The sequence below is a fragment of the Danio rerio genome, chromosome 22 (assembly GCF_052040795.2).
Source record: "Danio rerio strain M-AB ecotype USA chromosome 22, GRCz13ab, whole genome shotgun sequence".
NCBI classification, from domain to species: Eukaryota; Metazoa; Chordata; class Actinopteri; order Cypriniformes; family Danionidae; genus Danio; species Danio rerio.
Window position 1 is genome coordinate 13,171,708 of NC_141042.1, and position 25,793 is coordinate 13,197,500.

Here is a 25,793-nt window from a genome sequence, read left to right on the forward strand (position 1 = left end):
ACCCCAATTCACAAATATTTGTAATAAGTGTGAGACTCACTGCTGGTCATTGGTGGAGTTGGGTCGTGCTGATCTGTGGAGGATCTGCTGGAAGGTCTGCTTCTGTCGGGTCGCCCGTCTCTCCTCCTCCCGCACTGCATACTGGAGCTTCTTCTGCAGCCGAGAGGCCTGCTGCTGCTCCAGAATCAGCTTCTGCTCCACAGACTGAAAACACTTCTGTGCGGGCACAAACATCAACAACCACTATAATAAAGGGCAAGCATTCAATCAAAGCTCCAAAAACTATTCATATGTACATACTCTACAACCAACTTCAGAACAAACAAGAGATTAATCATCCCACTATAAGACCTGCCTACTGACGTTTAGTGGCAAAACAGCTAGCACTGCGTACACAATAACTATAATCAGCTGCTGAAAATGATCAGCTTTCTTATCAACTCTTCATGTTTCTGGAAAACAACTGGCAATTCAGAGTGGGCTTCACACAGGTGAGTGAGCCTTACAAACCACCTGTAGGTGACGCACTCTCATTCATTCATTCATTCTCCTTCGACTTAGTCTCTATTTTAGTGGTTGATACAGTGGAAGCATAAGTTTTACGCAGCGGATGCCTTTCCAGCCGCAACCCAGGATTGGGAAACACCCATTCACTCTCATTCGCACACACACAATACAGACCATTTTGTTTATTCAATTCACCTATAGCACATGTCTTTGGACTGTGGGGTAAACAGGAGCACCCGGAGGAAACCCAGGCCAAACAGAACCGAATGGCCCAGAAGGGACTCAAACTAGCAACCTTCTTGATGAGAGGTGACAATGCTAACCGTTGAGCCACCGTGCTGCACTCTTTTCCTCATCATATCTATCAGACATCTTTTTTTTTTATGTACCTCATACTGCTTGATAACACTGCAATTCTGAGTGTGCTCCACACCGGTGAGTGGGCTTGACAAACCACCTTTTGGACTCTCTCCTCTCTTTCAAACCTATTTTTTGGTTTTGGCACATCAATAATAGAGAAAGACAGATTGTTGTCCTTTTGCAAATAAATATAGAGCAACACTGATGTTTACAGGATTCCCACTCTTTAAATAAACAGAAAAGTTAAGGACCTTCAAAAACTTATTAAGGGGCTGATGACACAGTATGGGTTTTTGTGTGTGTGTGTGTGTGTGTGTGTGTGTGTGTGTGTGTGTGTGTGTGTGTGTGTGTGTGTGCGTGTGTGTGTGTGTTGAGAGGTGCATCTGTTGACTGGTTTACTAATGGCCATGAGCATTTTGTGCGCTGCTTATGCGTAGTGCGGCTTTGCGACATACGTGCTTGCAGTTAAAAAGTCAACTCTGTTCGGAAAAAGCGGGTTATGTCAGTCGTGTCTTTTTCAAATGAAAGCACGACTATAGAGACTTTTAAAGACGGAGGAGAGACTAGTGGTCGATGTTTCAAGTTATCCAGGGCCGTATGACTTCACAAATCGTGAATATCACTATAATATTAAATATTACCATTATAACATAATAAACAGCAACACTCGCGCACAATATGCAGCTGTTTTAGTTGGTACCTGGTGACATAAAATGCATAAAATGTGTGTGTGTGTAAAAATTTTTTTTTTCTTGTCAACAAAAAAGGCAGTGAGGTGTGCCTCGTGTTTTTGGAACGTAAAAAAACTTATTCAGTGTGATCAGCCACACAAGCACTGTTACATTTAAGCACGTTAATATTTAATTTACAGTTTTTCTCAGTGGCTTTGGTGCATTTCTCACAACACTATTCACATTTGCACAACAGTTTATGCATTTCTCAAAACAACTATTCATTTGTGCACATCATAGTAGTAGTTTCTCATTCCTTCCAACAAACTGCAAATGCTTTTGGACATACATTAATTGCCTTCATACAACTCTCTGCTATTTATAACATTTTCATTTCTTATGTCATGTCAGTCAAAATTAACTAAACTTGTGAATGCTGAATAGTCATTCCATATAAAACTAATAGTCCTCATTTCATTACTTGAGTCATTACATACAAAAATGTTGAACTAGTGTCAAAATCTGTCAACTGTAAATAATTTAAAAATATATATTTTTCCTGAAAATGTCTTCTAAATTGAACAATTTGATGAATTATTTACAGACCTGTGTATGTTGTAGGTTCAGTTACAATATGTACTGCAATATTGTTTACAGTTATGCACAGTTCAACCCAAACGGAGTTTATGTTTGTTGTAAATAAGGCTGTGTTTATTCTTTTGCACAATGCTGTGAATAAATTACAATTGCAAAGAGCAAATGCAGTAAAAATGTGAAACATACATATTCAGTGTCTTGTACTCGGATAACTCACTAAATGCAGTGATGTCGAACTTTACTGTAGATTTCAAATGGCTGAGCAAGTAGTATATAGTTCTGTCTTGAGCATTTTCAGGATGTGTCACCCAAATCTGACTTTTTTTGCAGTGGAGTAAACTTTCAATGATGAAAACATGACAAAGCCAATTGACTATCTTGTTCATAAACAATGGTGTCGGGACTTTTTATCTTGATGATTCTGACACTTTGATTGACATGAATACTTGCTTTTGAGGAATGAGCTATCCATGTTAAGCAAGTGACGCGCTTTTGCAGGTTATCAACTCGGTTTTGCAGTTTGTACAAATTGTACTAATTTGAGAAATGCATTTACTGTTGCGCAAATGTAAATAATTTTTGCACCAAAGCGACAGAAAAACTGTAATACTCACATTAAAAATGTCAGCGTGATGATTTTTTAAGGGGTCATTTTCAAAAACATTTTACTTTAATAAAAGTTGTTGAATTCAAAACTGGAAATATTCAATTGCAGTTTGTGAATTATTTATTAAATGTGTATTATCACAGCTCTCGTACAAGATTTACCTTAATTTTTTTTTTATTCTGTTTTTGACAGCAGCATGACAATTGTTGAAATAACCACAAATCTCAAATGTAAATCAAGCACTTTAAAGACCTGTGTTGGTACTTTCCAGGCTTAAATCCTTATGTCTGAATTCAAATACTTTCAAGAAGCATACGACTGGAAACCCTGTGTTTAACTCCTGAAATAATCCATATTTTAACTAATTATATCAGTCAATGAGCCAATCACCCATTCATGAAAACAGTTTGATGGATTTCCAAATGAATCAGCAGTTCTGAATGAATTGATTAAGTCATTAAAATTGAAACCTGCTGCCACCTACTTGTGGTTTTAGTGCTATAGATTTGAGGTCTGCATACAGCCGCGGGACCCGACCAGATTTCTTGCGGCGCGGGAATAAATTATAAAATAAATAAAGCGCGGGAGCGGTCGGTAACAGGTGTAATTTTGGACGGGAGCGGGAAGTCTGATGCTGCGTTCACACCAGACGCAGAACGCGTGTCAAGCGCGAGTGATTTTAAGTGTTAAGTGTTAAGATGTTAAGTCAATGCAAACGCGCGAATAGACATCCTGCGGCGCGATACGCGCGAATGGCGCAGCGCAAATGACGAGAATTGGGCTGTGCGCATGGCGCGAAGGGCGTGGCGCGAATTGAGCGTTTTGCGCGTTTGACGTGCTTAATGCGCGTTTCATGCGAATCACTCGCGTTCGAAAATCTGAACTTCAGCGGACATTCGCGCCGCGTTAACCAATCAGGAGCTTGCTCTTGTGGGGGCGTGATTGTGACGTATTGTTGTCGGTGTCCCAGGGGAAATCCCCCAGCAGACACCGACAAGAAGTTCATCAAACTGGGCTGGGCTCAGTCAGAAGCACCGCTGAAAACGTTCATCAGCCAGGTTAAGTTTCTGGAGAAGTTTATGAGCTTAAAGAGCTGGATGCACCTCTAAAAAGATGTAGTGGACTCAGACACGGCTCTAAACGTATCGACGCTGTTTATCATGCTTCATAAAGCACATAAACACTGTTATTTTCTTCATAAAATCCATGTTAGCCCTTTAGCTATGAAGCTAGAGTCACCGGGCAGACAGAAGCCCTGCCCATCACGCGAATCTGCGTCTGTTCTGAAGTGAATTTGACACCCGAATGAATGTGATGCGATTTATAGCGCGATTTATCCGTGCGTTCCGCGTCTGGTGTGAACAGAATAATAACATCGCTCCCGACTCCCGAGCAAGCCAGCACACGTATGTTTATGTGTGAATGAGACAGCGTGATGCTGTGTTTAGCTTGTTTGTTGCTGTCTATGTGTGTGCGAATGAGAGAGAGAGAGAGCTTTGTGCTGTCTGTGTGTATGTGTGTGTGTGTGTGAATGAGAGAGAGCGTGATGCTGTCTGTGTGTGTCACTTGCTTGGTGCTTATGTGTGTGTGTGTGTGTGTGTGTTTGTACAGACATGCGTGGCGGGTAGAAAACGCGGTGGGTCGGGCAGCGGGACAACAAATGCTGAATATAAGCGGGAGCAGTCGGGTTCGAGCTAAAACCTGGCAGGAGCGGGATTCAAAACTTAGTCCCGCGAAGATCTCCACAACAGATTTTATCCATGACAGAACAAAGTCATCCAAGAGCAGTACAAAAACCCACTTAGGAAATATTGTTTAATTATTACTATTGTACAAACAAAAAAAAGTCAAGATATGATTTTGGGAGATTTTTTTGATGTGGTACATCCTATTTTTAAAACTCTTACGTGGAATAGTGAGGAGGCGATTATTTTCCTTTTCTCTATGCAATGACATGAGCCAATCATTACAGTGGATGTTTATTTACAAGACTTAAGTCATGCCATTTAACTTTGAGCTTTTTGTTTTAAGAATGAGACCAAAAATGATCAAAATAATAACAAATGATATATATAAAAAAGCCACATTATCCTCATTTTTAGTGACACAAGCCATGTCTACAAGCTCAACACATCAGATTGAATGCAGATATACCTCAGCATCTCTCTTCTCCTGCTGCAGCTGCTGGAACTGCTGGTGCTGTTGGGCCGCTTTACTAATATACGAGTCCTCCAGGTCTTGAACTTTGACCTTGACCCCGTCCAGGATGTTCTCCAGTTCAGCGGCCCTCTGAGACTGATGGGCGGCTCGCGTCTGATGCTGCTGCACTTCCTCTCTGGAAATAAACAAACATACATTTTAGAGTACCGTTTTTTGCACTTGTCTTTCTGCTGTGTTGTGGAATGAGCAGGAGCTGGTCTGTGCTGTCAGATGATCTCATATCCCTCCACTCATCCTGCATTATATCACCTTACAGCAGGTGGTCGGCACTACTGACACTTGCATTATTGAGCATGTGTTTGACAGGAGCAGCGTGTCCAGGAGTGTCCCTAGAGGAATGACAAGTGCTGAACAACTCAAATATTCAAGAGCCATTTGATTATTTATGATGAAATTCCAACAAACATAAAACATGCATAAGTAACACTCAGCCTACAGGTCACAATGCAGAGAAAGACATTAAATTTGGGAGAATGTGTTATTTGGTTTTATTGATACAGACAATAATAATGAGAAAGCATTCTATTTGATCAATCTTTTACTTTTACTTGCTACATATCACATCCATAAATGCAAACTCTCCAATAATAAACCGCTTTTAAAGGTATGAATTATTTACACTTATTTATCTATATACACACACGCATATGGATGAATGGAAGGATAGATATATTATGTTTTTTGTTATATTTTAGTATAATTTCTTTAATATTGTACTTTTTATTTATTTTTTCTTTACTGCTTTATCCTCCTGGCTTCCACTATGTTTGTTCTATATTTCACAATGTCTCACTATAATGTAACTATATTTATTAAATTATAGTACTATAATTAGAATTATATATGTCCATACATTGTTCAATAAAAAAATATAATAAAATAAGGTAAGACAATAAACATTTGAATTAGTTCTCACACCATTAAGTTTTTTTTAAATAAGTATTCTGAACTTTTTGAGCTCAAATAAACATTTCAAGGTGATAATTAAAGCCAACTTTCATCCAAAAATGTCATTATTACAATTTAATAATAAATGTTTTTAGAATATTATCCATTTTTATATTAACACTAAAATAAAATTATAAACTATTACATTTTGCATTTTTTGCATAATAGTAACGATGCATCATGTTTCCAAATATGTCTTTGCTAAAATTAACATAGTAATACACAAACAATAGTGTACAAAATAATTTAACTTTTTAGATTTCAAATGTTAAAATATTTAACCCTAATGGATAAAAACTTTTTTTTCATTTATCATTAAGTCAACTTTTCAATTCACAAAAATTACATTATGTAATTATGTATCAACAATTTCTTAATTTATTGTTTGTGTGTACACACACATATACACACACACACACACACACACACACACACACCTTCATTTAGACCATAAAGAGAATATAATTGTCAGATTTATTAACAATTGTATTTATCAACACACTAAAAACAGTAATATTATAACAAAATAATGTGACTTTCACTCTTGTAATACAGTAACAAGAACTAAAGGAAATATTGATTTGTCAATCTAATGTTATAAATCATTCTGTAAAACATTCTATTTTGGTGACAAAAATAATACATTTTTATTTATGTAGTAAATACACACATATACTGATATTTGAAATTTAATTTTTTCTTAAAAAAAACTATATTTATTACAAATAATTATAAAATTATTTTGAATTTATTTAACTTTTAAAACATATTTGGCCTCTAAGCAACACTAAAGGCATGTTACACTAATAATGAAAGCTAGACTCACTTTAACTGGCTGTTGGACTGAATGAGCTCTTGAATTAAACCTTGTCTCCTTTCAGAATCCGATAGCATCGTCTTCAACATCAAGCGGACATCAGAGGCAGACTTGCGCTCCAACAAAACCAACTCTACAAACAAGTATCACCATTAGTTCTTTTTTCAGTTATTGTCAATGACTAATATCTAAACTACTATAATTCTTATTGTATACTTGAAAGATATAATATTTGCGAACAGTTAAAAAAATAAAATAAATATAAAAAATAAACGCAAAAATTAGGACTAAAATCATAATGAAATGTGTTAATAAATTTAATCCCATAATTTAACTTCAAACTTTAATAATCCAATAATTACATTTTTTTCATAGTTGCAGCAACAAATTATTAAAATGAGATTACCTGCAAGGTTCTTGTTCTCTATTGGATCTGCAAAGCTGACAGGTTTAAACCCGTGATGCTGCAGCAACCTGTTTACAGCGTCCCATTCTCTCTGTTCTTCCTGCAAAAGCATGACATATGCAGCGTGCATTAACAACAATAATAAACTAATGCATGGAGAAACAACTGTAAAACTCAGAATCTCCACTTTTGTGCTACCTGAAACTGGCTGTAGGTCCACAAAAACACATATGTTTTGTCTCTGGATTGCAAAGCTTGTCTATCCATGCTCGTCAGTGAAAATCACAAATGAATGCTAAGCTATTGCACTATTTTAAGCATCTACTTGTATCTTCTACTTTATGTCTGACTTGATCAGGGTCTGTCCACCCACAGCAGATGGAGGGAACAGAACCAGATCAGATTACTATCCCTCCTATCCAAAAGAACAATAAGAAACACCTCCACACGCTGGAAAGACAAAAGGGCTCACCTGCTCCATCCCGATCAGAAGCCCTGTAAGAGAAAACACATAGATGCTGAGTTTGCACTTTATTGAAGGTGTATTAGACACACAAACATCCCCATTTTAAAAGGACACTATATACTGTATAAATCCAGTCTAACAATGTTTATATACTGTCCAACCTATATCATAACTTTCCTAATTTGAACTGAAATGTAGTAATATATTGTAATTGAAACAATAATTATTGTGAAAAGCGATACACAGATAAACTTGAATTGAACTGAATTAATGTGTTTTTTTTTGTTTGTTTTTTCACTTTCGCCAATTGGTGCAGTTTTTTTTCCTCGCCGCTGACGCCACTAGCTTGCATGGTTTGGGATCTGTAGACCTGCGCATCGATGGATTGCTCTTCAGTGTTTGAACTCAGTAGTAATTATTAAAACACTGATCTGAGCTAAACTTAACTTAAACTTTAAAAACTGAAATTCACCATTTCAATTTGCTATGATCTTTTATGTGAAGCTGTTTTGACACAATCCACATTGTTAAAGTGCTATTCAAATAAAGGTAACTTGAATTGAACTTAATAAAATGACATGTCATTGGCAGATTTTTATTTTTAAATGGAGATTTTTGTAAAACAGAAATAAAAAATGCATTTGAAGTGAACTGAAATTTGCTAGCAAGAATACTTTAGTTAGGTAGCATACTATTTATGTAATGTTTGTGACTTCCGAGCAAGGTATTGCGTGCTTATACCATCAAATACCTTTTTTTTGGTAGGAGTTTTGTATGTTGTTTAAGATTTTACAATAAGAAAAACTATGTGAATATATCTACTTTGACCATTCATCTGTAATTGAATGTAACACTTGCTATTTTGTGAGGTTTACGTGCATTTTCTGAATGAAAACATAAAACAGGGCAACGTTGTAAAACATACGTACACAATCTTTGTTTACTGTATAACTCTATAGATCTACGTCGACGTTTCATGTTTAATATAACTTGTTATTTTGCGAGATTTACACGCATTTTCTGAGTGAAAACATGGGCTAAGTTGTAAAACGTGTACACAATCTTTGGCTTATAACTCGATCTATAACTCACAATACTACAATGTTCACCAAGATAAAAACCCTAGTATAACATTCTTAGAAGTTAATATAATTTTAGGGGCCACAAAGTTAGCAAAACATTAATAAAAGGGGCTAAAACATGGTGACAGCACACGGTAGATACAACATACAAACACTGAAAACGCTACATGAAAAATAAGGTCTACAAACGCGGCTAATACATTTCGTTAACGTTAAGTGTTTTGAGCAGTATTATTCTAAATCATACCTTAAACCACAGACGAGCTAAATTGTAGCAATTAAATCTTCAATTTATCGTTTTATAAACAAGAAAACTCGAGTGTGTTTATTGATTCAAATAACAGCGGAAACTGACACAGACGAAGTGCTTCCTGGATTTAGACCAATGGGAGAACTGAATGAGCTAGCCACGCCTACCACGTAGTTTGCGCCACTGTACTGACGTTTCCCTCTTAAGAAAAAGTGGTGTTACAACAAATGTCCACCAGATGGATGCAAAGAATTAACTTTTGAATATGGGCTCCCTACCAGACTCTTATTATGTAAATACATTGTAAAATATTTATTATGAACAGTTGGCATTTTTAGTGCAACTAAATGTAATTACATATTAAAATGTACATAAATGGCAAACAAGACCTCAGCAGATATGTTCCACAATCTTTCAAAACATCTTTTCAGGTTAGTCATTTTGAACAGACAGCATTTACTAAGCCTCTAATCTCACTTCACAGATACTGCACTTCAAAATTTACGGATTCTGTGGCATTTTGTGTTGCTCTTTTTGCTGCATGCTGTGTAAAGGGCAGCTCTCCGTATGAAGGTCAGCATGCAAATCTCAGCACCGTCTGCAAATAGAGAGAGAGAGAGAGACAGAACTTTTGGGAATCTTTTTATTTCAACAGTTCGTGTCTGTAAAGCCAGTTTTCCTCACCCAGGTTTCCAGAAACTGTATATGAGCAAATGGAGAGAAAACATCAACAGAACTTCCAAGCAGGTTTTATCACCAATATAGGTAAATATATAATTACTATTATATTATATAGAAAAATTACTGGACCAATGTTTCAATATGTTGCGTGTCAGTCTTGAAAATAAAAATAGGTGCTGGAAAAAGTGCTTAAAAGTCCTTTATTTTCATTAAGCGCCTGTATGAACCCTGTCATATGTACTTGCAACATATATTTCAAAATTTGTCAAAGTGTATGAATGTGACAATGACATATAGCCTATATTTATGAGGTCCAAGCAACAATTTCCATGTTTTGATGAATAGGCTACTATGTTAATACTTTAGATTCAAGTACAGCAGTTTTCTTTTTACTTTTTTAAAACAGTGCCATTTTTAATAAACTTTTTAAAGCACATTTTATTTAAACATTTTTTTTTTACCTGCAAGCACAGTTAATGTTCAAACTATTTATAATGTTTAAAGTGGCTGACAATTATACATATTCATAATAATAGGAATTAATCTGCCTCGTTTTTTAACTGTGCACAGCTGTAGCTGCTTAATTAGGCCTACAACGCAACTATATTTTAATACTGGTCATTATGTTGGTACTTGGAGAGAAAAAAATTTCTAAGGTGGTACTTGGTGATAAAAGTTTGAGAACCACAGCTATAGACGAATTACCATGTTTGTAAACATTCAGGTTGCAGAAAAAAAAAACAATCCAGAGCGTTTAAATCGAAGGAATAACATCCGATGCAGTACAGAGTTTGTTGTTGTATTAGAGATATATATAATATATAATGTTGTTGTATTAGAGATACATATAATATATATGTATTAGAGATATATATAATAGAAATTACAGTCTTATAACAGCTTGTCACCCAGTAATAAGCGCAGTTATTCAGCAAAATTAACGTTAAATTGAGCAGCGTTCTTCTGACAGCTCTATTTGCGATAGCACCCTCCCAATGGATATTGGATAAGACGAAATGGCCAAGCATCCAGCCCCAAATATACAATCTCATTGAAACTCAAATTGATTTTACAAAAGAGAAGTTAAAGGTCTACAAGTCTTTGGATGCCAACAATTTTGTTCTGTGTGGTCATGTGCAAGAAATAATGCTCCATGATGACCATATTCAATACTATGTAGAGCTAAAAACCGAAGTTCTGCCTAGTCAACGACAACGAAAGAAGACGGAACTGTGCTAGGCCTGGGTAATCATCAAAAAGTAAAACAACTGCATTCTGACAGCGAACAGTATCTGTAAGGCAGGGTATGTGAACTTAAATTTTTACATTTCATTCTTAGCATTCAGTGTCAGCAGTTTAATTCACCATATGTAACTGTTTTTCCTGAAATCATTTCCGCAATCAAAAACGAGTAATGTGTATGATTCAGCATGGCGTGAACTTACCTGATATGAAATGGGAACTGCAGAGTCCAGCATTTTTAATTAGGTCCTCACTTTATTCAACTCCCTTTAAGCCAAAAACATCTGCGGTTGGCATTAAAGCAGTATTGTGTATGGTAAAAGTTTTTTATTTTTCGAATTTGGCATCCTACCGCACAACACGACATGTTTGCTTTTGCAACCGGGAACCCATGTGACGTCTTTCGTGACGTAGGTTGGTAATTCCTCAATAGGCGAAAATGAACTTTTCTGAGGTAATGAAATAGGCTGTGTCTTGTATAATGTCAAAAATTACCTTAGTAACTAAAATATAGTCAAAAGCCCTAGTTAGCCTTAACGTTACCACCTTTAAAAAATGTGACATGACCTGATAATTTAGAAGCGTTTACAAATATTTTGTGAGCAGTGCACATGCGCAAAGATATTGTTAATAATGAAGCCATTTCAGGGCGCTTTGTATAGCCTACTACGCTGACAGCAGCTAAAAAAATGTGAGTAAAATACCTTTTAATATGAAATGTAATTATAATACTCTATATAACTAATTGGCAAAATGCTTGAAAACATATTGTCAACATAAAAGGAGTACCTACCACAATCCTATAGGCAAAAATGTATGTTTCTGATGTATGTTTCTGAGGTAACGAAATAGGCCTATGTCTTGTGTTATGTAGGAGAAGGGAATTTATTTTAATTATTTTGTGTCTTTATTTTTTATTAGAAAAATGTTTAGACTAACAAAAGATTAATCAATCTTTTTCTCTTGCGTGATACCATATATTACCCAGACATACTTCTTTTTTACTTTGTAGCAAACATTTTAGAAGGAACTGCTGACAAGAGGGAAACAGCAGAATAAGAATAAATATAGCGCGGGGGGTGGGGGGTGGGGGTTGGGGGGGGGGGGGTAGAAGGTGGGGGGCTTGTTCCAGACTGCTGTCTAATAAGAAGTCTAGACATGTCACATAGAGCTGGATGCTTGTAGAAGTTGTGAAATATATTAAAGATACACCTAACTGTTCAGTTCTAGTATGCAGAGAAGGGTTGCAAAAAAGAGGAAGTATGTCTGGGTGCAACACTCAAAGAACTGCATAATGACTGATAAGTGACGTTACAGCAAAACTCCACCTGTTAATATCAGTTGTGTGTATATACTGGAGTCAGGGTAATGTATGTTAGTTGCGAATCTCTTTAATGTAATTCTAGTGTTGCATTGGGGTAAGGTAACATAGAGCTCTGTCATCGAAATATTCATTTGTAATTAATAAATTACTAATATTTTTGGCATTGAAGAAAAGCCTCTCCTGGCCTTTTTTATTGAACATGCATGGAATTGGCTTGATATTCCAACAGTTAGCACATCAAAAATTACCTTGGTAACTAGTCAAACATGTCAGTTAACCTGTTTGCTTATTATCTTTATTTTAAAATCAGAATGAATTCACCAGATTTAATAGAAAACAGTGGAACACATTCAGTTAAAGCTTTGTTAAGTATTTATGTAATGTATGTAACGCCTATGCAATGTTATTATGAATACGAGGAATATAAAATGTGGAGATACATTCGTCATGTTGCATTATCTCACTTCACATCCATCTATAAATCTTATCTTATATATAGTCTTAATGATGAGATGATGAGTGAAAACTGAATTTGAATGCTACTCCCCTGCTGGAAAAAACAGCATATATTGGTAAGGTAGGTTTTGAATGAGTGCTAGTTTAAGTTGGTTCTTGCTGTTTATCTGCTAGTCAGGACTAGCTTATGACCAGCATAACCATTTATAATCAGGGGCGGATTTACCTTAGGCAATCCCAGCCCTGGAGTCCAATTCCTGAAATTCACCCTTTCCAATTGTTATTTGTTTATTGTAAAATGAATTTACAACAAGAAATAATACATATGTTTTTTTTTTAATAAATTTGACTGCTGGACTGCTCCATGATTGATATTTTATTTTGTAGCATTTTTATTGCATGGCATTACATTATTATAATAATAATATTATATTTGATTGTATACTAAATATATTTAATTACTTCTATATTTATTGGGGGCCCCCAGAATTCCTGGGTCCCTAAGTGGCTGCTTACCTTGCTTATTAGTTCAATCCACCACTGTTTATAACATGTGCTGTTTTTTTAGCAGGGTCAGCTAAACTTCTTTTTTGTTTAGCTATTTCAGACAAAGCAGTACTACTTGTGTTGTATGGTTAAAGTCCTGCCTTATACGCACATTTCTTCGAGGTGACATGTTGAGCAGGTAGGTCATGTTTTCAGATTCACGGTGATGCTCTGTTTACTCAGGTAAGATGCTCTCATGTCTGTTCTCCCATCTGCTGACATTAAAAGGCCCGGGAGGTCTATTAAGTCGTTTAATGGTGGCAAATCGAATGAATAAAGGAGCTGTGACAAATAAAACGAGGTGAAGAGGTTTCTGGATTAAAGACACTTGCTAATCAATATGTTATCAAAATTTAGCATTGGTCTGGACACAGCTATAAGGCCTACAGGCAGAAACCTGAATGTAATGCAACCAACAGTTATGTATTTTGAAATATATTTAAATTTTAGGTATTCACATACATACAGACAGTTGAAGTCAGAATTATTCGCCCCCTGTTTATTTATTCCCCAAAATCAGTTTAACGGAGAGAATATTTTTTTCAGCACATTTCTAAACATAATAGTTTTAATAACTCATCTCTAAAAAAAAGGGGGGGGGGGGGGCTAAATGGGGCTAATGATATATTTTTTGTAATCATTTTTTTTTTATTGAACTGTTAGAAATGATCAAGCATACATAGGTATAGATAAGGATACCAACTAACTGCATTTTCTATTATTACCCCACCCCTGGCAGAAAAAAAAAGAAGCAAAACAAATCAGAGCCAAAAACAAGAAGAGAGAGAAAAATAATAATAATAATAATAACAATTAATAAACAAATAATACAATAAAATACATAGAAATAAATAACTAAAGTAAATAAATAAATTGGCATTTAACTGCTTACAAGAACACTTTTAACAATGGCAGATACACTATTAAGACGTCAGAATTATTAAACTGCCTTTGAGTTTTTTTCTCTTTTGAATATTTCCCAACTGGTGTTTAACAGGTCAAAGAAATTTTCACAGTATGTCTGATAATATTTTTTCTTCTGCAGAAAGTCTTTTTTGTTTTATTTCAGCAAGAATAAAAGCATTTTTAATTTTTTAAAAAGCCATTTTAAGGTGACAATTATTACCCCTTTAAGCTATTTTTTTTGTTCGATAGTCCTCAGAACAAATCATCGTTATACAATAACTTGCCTAATTACCTTAACTTGCCTAGTTAACCTACTTAACCTAGTTAAGCCTTTAAACGTCACTTTATCACTTCATGTCAAGATAAAATAAATAAGTTATTAGTGATGAGTTAATAAAACTATTATGTTTAAAAATGTGCAGAAAAAAATCTCTCCATTAAATGGAAACAGGGGAAAAATATAAAAGGGAGCTAATACTTCTGACCTCAACTGCAACTGTACATCCATGGCTTCTGGTCCAGGGAGTGTGGAGGCTGCCAACGTAAAGCTAACCTTTTTTTTAGCTGCTGTTAGAGCAGAAATATTTTTTTTTCTGAAATAAAGAAAAGCCAAAGGAGGAATCATCAGTTAAAAGAAAAAGCTTTGGACAACATGGTATGTCTGATTCCAGTATATCCTTCAATGTCAGTGACACATTTTCCCAAAAGTCATTTATTTTAGGAAATTCCCAAAACATATGTTTGTATGTACCCATGACATCCTCTGAGCAGAACTTACAATTAGGAGATGATGGGGTCAAATAATATCGACCTTAAAATGAATTTTTAAAAAATGTAAAACTGCTTTTATTCTAGCCGAAATAAAACAAATAAGACTTTCTTCGGAAAAAAAAGATATTATCAGACATACTGTGAAAATTTCTTTGCCCTGTTCAACATCTTTTGGAAAATATTTGAAAATTAAAAAAAAAAAGAATCCACAGGAGGGCTAATAGCCTAATTAACTTCAGCTGTATATAACACATATATAACATACATATAGATAGAAAGGAGAATATGTATACATTTAACACAGTACATATATTTAACTGTAAGTGTATTTGATTTAATCTTGTTGAAATTGCTTGAGTGTTAATGACTATCATTCTAAATGATAAATTTAAATAATATATACAAATAAAACCTGAACTTTGCCTGCATTGTCAGAGATTTGCCCAGCAGTGAGTACTTGAGTCAATTTTCTCTGAGGCAAAATGCTTTCATCCAAAAGCTCCTTATGTTCTCTTTTTTTCCCCTCCACTTCAAATCATCTTATCTCAGTTTCCCAATTTTAAAGGACCAAAACAACCAACATGTTGTGTTTCGCGCACAATGCCTCAAAATTACGCTCAACAAAACAGTTTAAGTGGAGTGAGACGCACCTCTGTGACTTCAGTGACAAGGGCGGAAAGAGCCACGCTTTTCTGTTTTTACACACTTCACCTCCTGAAAGGCAATTTGCAGATAAAGGTTGAAGCTGGAAGCCATGAAAGGCGTCCGACGCTAATCCTGCCTCACCTTGAGTCTGATCGAACTCCGAAAATCATCATCCGCAAATCTCCCGTTTCGTCCGTAAACCGTAAACACATCCATGGTTCGCACGAAGGACGGGAGCTTTCTTCTTCTCGCTCTTGAAGTTCTCTGAAGTTAAACATGGTGGCGGCAGATGCTGGAAGTTTTTGAAAGTTTTGATGGCCGATAAGGTTACTTTATTTTGTTTGTTCAGGTTTCTGTGAAGCGCAGAGATGAGGCAAATCCGTGCCGGGATTATCTGTACTCTCTCTCTCACCTTGCACAGGTGTGGAGAGCTGATACGGCCTGAACCCACATGCTCACTATGCACCATGGGTAGAAATGGGACTGCTGAGAGAGGGAAGCTACAGGTCTGCGTGGATTATCACAAACCATTTCTGTAGTTTCAAACGAAAGGGAGAAAGAAACGTCTGTCTAAACTTCAGTTTGGTTACCACTATATATGAAATATAGTTCATGTTATGCTAATATATATATATATATATATATATATATATATATATATATATATATATATATATATATATATATATATATATATAGTTGAGGTCAGAATTATCTTTATTTTTTTTATATTTATTTTTTCTCCCAATTTCTGTTTAACGGAGAGAAGATTTTTTTCAACACATTTGTAAACATAATAGTTTTAATAACTCATTTCTAATAACTGGTTTATTTCATCTTTGCCATGATGACGGTAAATAATAGTTGACTAGATATTTTTCAAGACACTTAACTAGGTTTATTAGGTTAACTAGGCAGGTTAGGATAATTAAGGGAAGTTACTGTATAACAATGGTTTGTTCTGTAGACTATCGAAAAATATATAGCTTAAAGGGGCTAATAATTTTGACCTTAAAATGGTTTTTTTTTAAAATTAAAAACTGCTTTTATTCTAGCCGAAATAAAACAAATAAGGCTTTCTCCAGAAGGAAAAATATTATCAGACATACTGTGAACATTTCCTTGTTCTGTTAAAGGTTCATGAAACCCTCAAGTACTTTTTTCTGAAATATAACAGATTTGTGTGTTGAGCATCAGTTAAGATAATGTTAGCCCCTGTCAGATTTAATTGTGGGAAAACCTGGATAAATTTGAGCTTTTGTCAGCTAATTTCAGCTTCCGGTTTTAAAATGATTTTTGTGGCGGGATCAAAATCGGCTGCAACTGCAAGTGCAAAGATGACGCGTCAGTTTCTCATTATTATTCATAGCGGAGTTTTCTTATCCTATGAGAAGAGCCGGCTTCTTAATTATGCACGACTGCATGTGCTTTCCGAAAGCAAGGCAGACCTGCCAGTGCCAAGCTGCGAGATCCTACCTTGATAACTGGGTGAAACAGCGTCCACGGACCCATATCACACAGTTGTTCATGAAGGGTCGTATGTGTTTGTTTTGATGGTCCACAGGGTTTGTTGCATGTTTTTCCCCGTGATCCTTTCAGGGCCGATACAGCAAAGCTGTTTGTGTGCAGCAAGCATTTTTTGTCAGGAGAGCAGTACGAGAATTGGAGAATGGCGGGCTTTGTCTTTTATCAGGAGTTCATTCACGTTTAGACACATCGCCTAAATCCTCCAGATTACCAGCAGGGCTAATGGTTAAAATAGACAGGGCAAGAGACCTGCTGCACTGAGTCTGCATTCAGACCCGGGGATTGAGGGAAAAGTCCTCATTTAGTGTTTATATGAACACGATTATTTTTAGAATGATTTAATTGTGTTTGTGTGTATAAAATTATGAATAACAAATGTAGCAGTGCATTAAATTACTGTTTATTTCTTTGCATTTTAAATTTGTAAACTATAAAATTATGCATCTCTGCACGGTTTGTGACAAGTTATTCGCTCTCCGCCTTCTCCTCTGCTCTGCTGACCACGCCCACTCCTGCCCTTTTAATATATATATATATATATATTCAATCATTCATTTTCTTGTCGGCTTAGTCCCTTTATTAATCCGGGGTCACCACAGCGGAATGAACCACCAACTTATCCAGCACGTTTTTACACAGTGGATGCCCTTTCAGCCGCAACACATCACTGGAAAATATTCACACACTCTCATTCACTACGGACAATTTAGCCTTCCCAATTCACCTGTACCGCATGTCTTTATGGACTGTGGGGGAAACCGGAGCACCCGAACGGGAACCCACGCGAACGCAGGGAGAACATGCAAACTCCACAAAGAAACGCCAACTGAACAGAGGCTTGAACCATCGACCCAGCGACCTTCTTGCTGAGAGGCGACAGCACTACCTACTGCGCCAAGGCATTGCCATATATATATATATATATATATATATATATATATATATATATATATATATATATATATATATATATATATATATATATATAGTTTTAGACACAACCCTACAAAGTTCTGGATGTAATACTTAATGTAACTCCAAAGGACAAATATGCATACAAATTCTAATAAATATATGTAGCTAAATATTTTTTTAACCCAGGCTCATTCTGATTACGTACCCCTATATATATTTCTGGAGACAATAAAACAGCAATAAACAGCGTTGATTCATTTGGAGCTGTGTCTGAGTCCACTAGATGCACCCAGCTCTGCGAGTTCATTGACTCCTCCAGAAACTTAACCTGGATGATGGAAGTGTTCAGCGGTGCTTCTGACTGAGCTAAGTCCAGTTTGATGTACTGTTGTTGGTGTCGGCAGGAGGATTTTCCCCAGGACACCAACAACAGGCGATACGTCATAATCACACCCCCTACAAGAGCAAGCTCCCGATTGGTTAACGCGGTGCAAATGTCCACTGAAGTTCAGATTTTCCAACTCGAGCTATTCGTGTGTTAAGCAAAAACGATCAATTCACGGCACTTCATTTGCACGTATCATGCCGCAGGATGTCTACTCGTGTCTTTGCATTGACTTAACATGAAATCACTTAAATCACTTGCGCTTCTGCTGCTTTAAATATTTCAGAAATCGCTGTCATTACACATTTATAAATGAATAAAAATCATATTAATTTTTCAATGAATGTAAACCTTTTTATTTGTAATATTTACCATTTTAATATTTCATTTGATTTATTTAAACAAACTTTATTAAATTAGTATTTCTATTTTTTTTTCTTTGATAATTGCTTTACAGCCTATAGGATTGTACCATTTTCAAGTACTGCTTTACATGTTTCGGAAATTGATGTCATTACATATTCATAAATTTATTCCAAAATAATATGTATATATGCTAGAAGAGTTAGCGGTTCATTCCACTGTGGCAGCCCCTGATAAATAAGGGACTAAGCTGTAGGAAAATGAATGAATGAATATGTAATTTTTTAAAAATATTAGTTTCTATGAGTTTAGACTACATTTAATATGATTTCTAAAATTAGCATTATTATTAAATATTTCAGAAAAGATTTTTATTACATTTAAAATATACATATATTTTAAAATAATACATATTTTTCAGTAAATGTGAACGTGTAAAAATCCATTGTACATGTCTGGAGGAGGGGGGATTCATTAAAATATATCTTAAGTCTATAAACACACACACACACACACACACACACACGCAACAGAACACAAACATGTCTTAAGGATTTCTTGCATTCTTGAGAGAAATAAAGACTTCATCCCTCAAAACTGATAAATGCTAATGTAAAAAGCGGGAAAAACGCTCCCGAATGTGAATTAAAGGAGTCACAGATAAAAAGCACTTCAGTCGAAAGTGCCATTGTTCAAAGACCAATCCGGCACAACGAGCCTGCTGCCTTAGATAAACACAATTTCACTCTAGTCACTGCGATTACCACACCGCTAATCGCTTCATTTTGCCCGGCGCTACTGCGGGTAAACAAAAGGTCATAATTTAGTAGAATTAGCATTCCAGAAAAGAATCCACTTGAACCTCTTTTGTTCTACGAATGCACAGAACACCGATAATGTGTTTTTAATCCCTCTCCAAGTCTATTAAATTGTTTGGGAATTTAAAAAACTTTCGAAAGGTTCTACTAATGTGCACAATAGTATTTATTGGAATTCAAGCACAGCTTTCAGGATTATAAGAGAAACCCGTTGCAGACTCGACAGAGCAGATAGTCAGACCAAAGTGAAAGGAGAGTGAAAAGCCAAAGACTGTGTGACCGTTTTGTTTTCATACAATACAGCCATGTCTCTTTATACTTCTTCTCATGTAGAAACTCTTAGATGCAGCGCTTAAAGCAACTTCTGATTCCGGCCCGGCAGAATCAGTTCAAACCCAATTCATACGAGACTTTAGATCAGACAACAAAGAGCATCCTGAATTGGAGAACACAAGTGGTATCATGGGAGTTTTCCAGAAGTTCTTGCATCGACATAACTAGGTTGAACTCAGGGATCCTAGTTCTTCTGCCAAGCAAAGACAAACAAAACCCAACAAAAACAAAAAAATCTAAAAACCAAAGGTTCTGTCTGAAATGTCGCTCTCAATCCTTAGAGAACACACTTTAGTGATGTAACACAGCATTAAGTGTTGGGTAAAAATCCTTTGGAAAGTTCATAACACCACTTTTCTTAATGATAAAATGACAAACAACACGCTACTTCATGGACACACGCAAACAAGAACTAGTAGTCAACCGATATATCGGTGATATCGGCCAGATTGATTTCTCAATATCAGTTTCTGCCATTAAAAAAACATTTTTTTCAAACACTTACGACAATGTAAACCAACTGCTTGGTTGAGCCTTTTAGATTACTTTGTTGCATTATTTTTAGCTACTCAAACAACAACAACAAAAATTTTAAAAACAAAGGTTCGGTCTGAAATGTCGCTCTCAATCCTTATAGAACACACTTTGGTGATGTAACGCAGCATTGAGTGTTGGGTAGAAATCCTTTGGAAAGTTCATAACACCGCTTTGCACCCCTTTTTCAATGATAAAATGACAAACAACACGTTACTTCATGGACACACGCAAACAAGAACTAGTAGTCAACCGATATATCGGTGATATCGGCCAGATTGATTTCTCAATATAGGTTTCTGCCATTAAAAAATTTTTTTGTTCAACCACTTACGACAATGTAAACCAATTGCTTGGTTGAGCCTTTTAGATTACTTTGTTGCATTATTTTTAGCTACTCAAACAACAACAACAAAAATTTTAAAAACAAAGGTTCGGTCTGAAATGTCGCTCTCAATCCTCAGAAGACACACTTTGGTTATGTAACATTGCATGTATTGTTGGGTAGAAACCCTTTGGAAAGTTCATACCACCGCTTTGCACCCCTTTTTCAATGATAAAATGATGAGCTACGTCATGGACACACGCAAACAAGAACGAGACGTCAACCGATATAATGATGATATCGGCCAGATTGATTTCTCAGTATCGGTTTCAGCCAAAAAAAATCACTCTTCGTTACACCGCTTTAAAGAAGGTAACCCAATTGCTTGGTTGAGACTTTAAGATTATTTAGTTGCATTAATTTTAGCTACTCAAACAACAAAAACAAATATGTAAAAACCAAAGGCTCGGTTCGAAATGGTGCTCTTAATCCTCAGAAGACAAACTTTGGTGATGTAACCCAGCATTGATTCCTCGGTAGAAACCCTTTGGAGAGTTCATGCCACTACTATTCTCAAAGATAAAATGACAATCGACACACTACTTCATGGACATACGCAATCAAGAATTAGTGGCCAACCGATATATTGATGATATCGACCAGATTGACTTCTCATTATCGGTTTCTGACATTGAAAATACCATGTTGGTCAGCCACTAACAAGAACACACAAAAAAAGACCATTCAGGTAAAGACCGAGGTGATACAAAATCCAAAGCGATTTACAGAAAAGTATTTGGTGTCAAACAGTCTTTATTGTGTTCTAGTAAAATCGGCATCACATTCTTAACATTTAAATGGGAAACTGAATGACAAAGTAATCAATTCAAGCAGAAAATGAAATTAAATTTACATTTAAGTGTAAATGTGGTGTCGACCAAGCAAAGGAAAAACAAACATACATACAAATGCATTTACAGTTCAAAATTCTAACACGTGCTGGATTGTTTCATTGTAACCCAATTGTTTGGTTGAACCTTTTAGATTACTGTGTTGGATTATTTTTAGCTTCTCAAGTTTTATTTAATCAATTGTACCGGCTGTCTGATATATCTGATTATAGTTATTAGACAACAGTTGATTATTTAAACAGCCATTTATGTCCTGTCAGTCAAAACAGAAGTGGAAAAATCTACAGCTACAAAACTCATGCAGTGAATGAAACCTCGCTGGCTTGTTAATTAATAGCACTTTTTCGTAATTACGGTGGATTTCATAAAGCACCTTAAGTTTGCTAAATGTTGAAAAGATGCAGAAAATACATAATAGGATTAAACCGCATTCTGAGTTATTTAATAAATATAAAGGTGTTTGAAAAATATGGACCTTTGCACCAGTTATAGAAACTCAATTACAGGAACTAGCCACTAGGCTGGTCAGCTGGGAACTAAATTTCTCCTGGAGCCATTCTCCGCCAGTAGGAACTCTGAAGTGGCATGAGCTGGCCAACAGTAGACACTCGGACGCAAAGGCTAATTTATTGCCCCAAAAGGTAATTCTTAAATTGGCCAAAAACGACAAAAAATAAAACTTTCTTATGGTGTACAACTCCCTGATCATTTATCAGTTATCAGTATCAGCACATACATTTTATATTGCACATTTCTGGTTATTTTTTACAATTTTGCGCATAATTGTGAATAAAACAACCGTAAAATAGACTGGTTTCTTTCCTGTCCTAGGAGAAAATATCCTGCTGAGAGCTTGGTAAGATTAAGGTTTGCAAGACTGAAAAACTTAAGGGGAAAATACATATAGTTTTTACTCTAAAGCAGCAAACTTATTTAAAAAGTCCTTTAGGATTGCTGGGAAAAAAAGCAAGGGTCAATATGACCACTCTAGCGGAGGAAGCTTTTTTTTATAATTTTTTTTAGGTCTGAAGAATTGGGAGCAGAGAGAGGGGGGATGGATCGGAATCAGCCATGAATTGAACTCAGGTCGCCGTGAACACCTCAGTGTTTTGTGTCGACACAATAACTAATAGGCTATTGGCGTTGACAAAGCCCCACTTTCTAAAGGAGTCAATCATTGATCACTATAGACTAATGGGGCATTCACACCAGAAGCGGTTTGTGCGAATAACTCACACTATTCGCGTGTAAATAGATGTGTGAACATTTTGAGTTTACTCACTTCATTCACGCGTCAAATGCGCTTCATTCGCGTGTCGAATTCACTTCACAATAGGATTTGCGTCATCGGCGGAGCTTCTGTGTGCCCTGTGACTCTAGTTCTGTTGCTAAATGGCTAACATGGACTTTATTGAGAGAGTAGCTGTGCCTTATATGCTTTAGGAAGGCTGAAAAACAGCGTAGATTCGTTCAGCTCAGAGTCTACTAGATCCTATCAGAGGTGCAACCAGCTCTATGAGTTTATCAACTCCTCCAGAAACTATACCTGGATGATGGAAGCTTTCAGCAGTGCATCCAACTGAGCCGAGTCCAGTTTGATGAGCTGTTGTCCGGAGTCGGCAGCTGGATTTTCCCTCAGGACACCGACAACAGGCACTACGTCACAATCACGCCCATACTAGAGCAAGCTTCTGATTGGTTAATGCGTTGCAAATGTCTGTTAAAGTTCAGATTTTCCAACTCGAGCAATTCGCATGGTAATCAGAAATGCTCAATTCGCGCCGCAGGATGTCTAATCGCATCTTTGCATTGACTTAACATGTAAATCACATGAGCTTGATGCTATATCCGTGTCTGGTGTGAACGCACCATAATGATTCTCCGAAGAAGGGGCTCGATTCGGACACATGCTTTTACGTCAGTTTCTGCAGCTTCATATTTATTATTACTCTAGGATTGGCAAATGCATTGAAATCTCAGCTAATACTTTCCTCACAGACATGAGAAATCAAAATGTTCACTGGTTTTGTAATCTGTATGAAACGAACGCAAGATACAGTCATGAAGTGTTGTGAATGTGTTCCCTTCAGTTGCGCATGCGCATTAGTTTGGGCAACCTGAAAAAATGCAATTCTTTGTCAAGATTTTAATGTTTACAAACTAATTTTATAAGACGGTTGCTGTTAAATATCCTTGGTGATTCCAAATATGAAATTTAATTACAAATTTGGCAACAGCTAGCTCTCTGCAGTAGACCAACTCACATGGTCGCCCACTGAAGCTAAGCAGGGCTGTGCCCTTTCAGAACCTGGATGGGAGACCACATGGGAAAGCTAGGTTGCTGCTGAAAGTGGTGTTAGTGAGGCCAGCAGGGGGCGCCCAACCTGGGGTCTATGTGGGTCCTAACGCCCTAGTATAGTGAAGGGGACTCTATACTGCTCAGTGAGTGCCGTCTTTCAGATAAAACATTAAACCGAGGTCCTGAATCTCTGTGGTCGTTAAAAATCCCAGGATGTCCATCGAAAAAGAGTAGGGGTTTAACCCCAGCATCCTGGGCAAATTTGCCCACTGGCCTCTGCCCATCATGGCCTCCTAACCATCCCCATATCATAATTGGCTTCATCACTCTACCTCCTTTCCAGCAATCTGCTGGTGTGTGGTGTGCGGTCTGGTGCAATATGGCTGCCATCGCGTCATGCACACTGGTGGTGGATGAGGAGATTTTCCCCAATAACGTGTAAAGCATTTAAAGTGTTCAGAAAAGCGCTATTTAAATGTAAGGAATTATTATTATTAACAGGGTTGAAGAATTTGATGTTTAACCTTTTAAAGAGATAAGAGCTGCAGCTTGTATGCCTGATTGGCATTTCAAAGATGGCCGTCAAACGAAATGACTTGCCTTAAAAGGGACTTTGCCAGAGCTCAACTTTACGCAAATAGAAAGTTACACATTGTATGGGATAATGGTGGAAGTGAAGGCAGTGGCCAGCCACCTTATACAGCTGGACATCACACTACAGTAGAAACAGCTGCTTGAAGTCAAATATAATAATATAGACATAAGAATTAAAATAATGGAAAACAATCAATATAATCTGAGGTAAAAAATGTATGCCAGCATTATAGTCAGCGGGATTATTTTTGCAAAACACCTTTGTGGGTTCGTTTATCACAACATGTTGTCCTCATTTTATCCTGTGCCAAATCTCCAGTCGGATTCTTTGTAATCAAGCCATGTTTTGAGTGAACACAAGCATGTTTCTGACAGATAAAAGAAACCAAATGACTTGCAGTAACAGAGACAAAAAAGGTGTGTGGAGGTTAGATTAAAACCTTGCATTCCATGTAAATGTACAAAAGATCTGTTCCCTTTCTCTCAGTTTATCTTAAGGAGTAAGGGAAAACTGGTCTTGTTCGATGGGTTTTTCCACCCATGCTCCCAGTCCCGCTTTGTAGAAAGCTTTGAAAAGAGTCTGTTTCGCCTCATGATACTCGACCGCCCCTTGTTTTGCCTCGTGGTAGGAGCCAGGCCGAGATCCTCGGATCCGCAGAGTCTTACTGAGCTGAGAGAGGTAAACCAATATATTTCAAATTGAATACAGCAAGGAATTAAAAATGACACCCTAAATGTCATTTATCCTTTAAAACCTTGACAAATGTTTTACCTTTGCATGTAGACAGACCCAACGACTGTAAAGAGCGTGTTTGCAAAGTTGCGACTGTCTTCCGAGGTCATCTTTTCCTGTGGTTGCGTTAATGATCTCCAACCCCTGGTCTCCTACTGTCCAGTTGACGCTGAAATTAGGAGCTTTCCCAGGTTGCCTTGCTTCTGTGTTACTAATACCTGCAGAGAAAAGAACAAAAATGTTTGGGCAAAGAGTTTCTTTATAGAAATCTAATGAATGGATATACAGTGCATCCGAAAAGTATTCATATCCCTTCACGTTTTCACACTTTTTATGTTACAGCCTTATTCCAAAATGGATTAAATGCATTAATTTCCTCACAACTCTACACACAATACCCCATAATGACAATGTGAATAAAGAGTTTTTGAAATTGTTGCAAATTTATAAAAAAAAAAAAAGCTGAAAAATCGCATGTAGATAAGTATTCACAGCCTTTGCCATGAAACTCTAAATTGAGCTCAGGTACATTCTGATTCCACTGATTAGTCTTG

The 25,793-nt window shown here is 36.5% G+C and overlaps 2 protein-coding genes across 24 annotated transcripts in view; both read right to left on the reverse strand.

Annotated features, from left to right (window-relative positions):
* The window catches only part of cep70 (centrosomal protein 70), a 23,073-nt gene extending 14,040 nt beyond the window's left edge, over nucleotides 1–9,033 (reverse strand). For 4 of the 17 annotated variants that reach the window (XR_015520988.1, XR_015520989.1, XM_087302147.1 and 1 more), the window contains exons 1-7: nucleotides 8,929–9,033; nucleotides 7,606–7,628; nucleotides 7,332–7,392; nucleotides 7,134–7,233; nucleotides 6,737–6,860; nucleotides 4,897–5,077; nucleotides 41–216 (exon numbers count right to left, since the gene is read on the reverse strand). Coding sequence is in view for 7 of the 17 variants with exons in the window: in XM_087302147.1 (XP_087158273.1) it covers nucleotides 41–216; nucleotides 4,897–5,077; nucleotides 6,737–6,816 (437 nt within the window). In the remaining 10 variants the exon portion in view is untranslated. 17 annotated transcript variants of the gene reach the window in all.
* Nucleotides 9,034–21,497: 12,464 nt separating this feature from the next.
* The window catches only part of adarb1a (adenosine deaminase RNA specific B1a), a 52,142-nt gene continuing 47,846 nt past the window's right edge, over nucleotides 21,498–25,793 (reverse strand). For 6 of the 7 annotated variants that reach the window (XM_087303210.1, XM_087303211.1, XM_087303208.1 and 3 more), the window contains 2 exons: nucleotides 25,279–25,457; nucleotides 21,498–25,176 (listed from right to left, as the gene is read on the reverse strand). In XM_087303210.1, coding sequence (XP_087159336.1) covers nucleotides 25,000–25,176; nucleotides 25,279–25,457 — 356 coding nt within the window. In that variant the 3' untranslated portion in view covers nucleotides 21,498–24,999. 7 annotated transcript variants of the gene reach the window in all.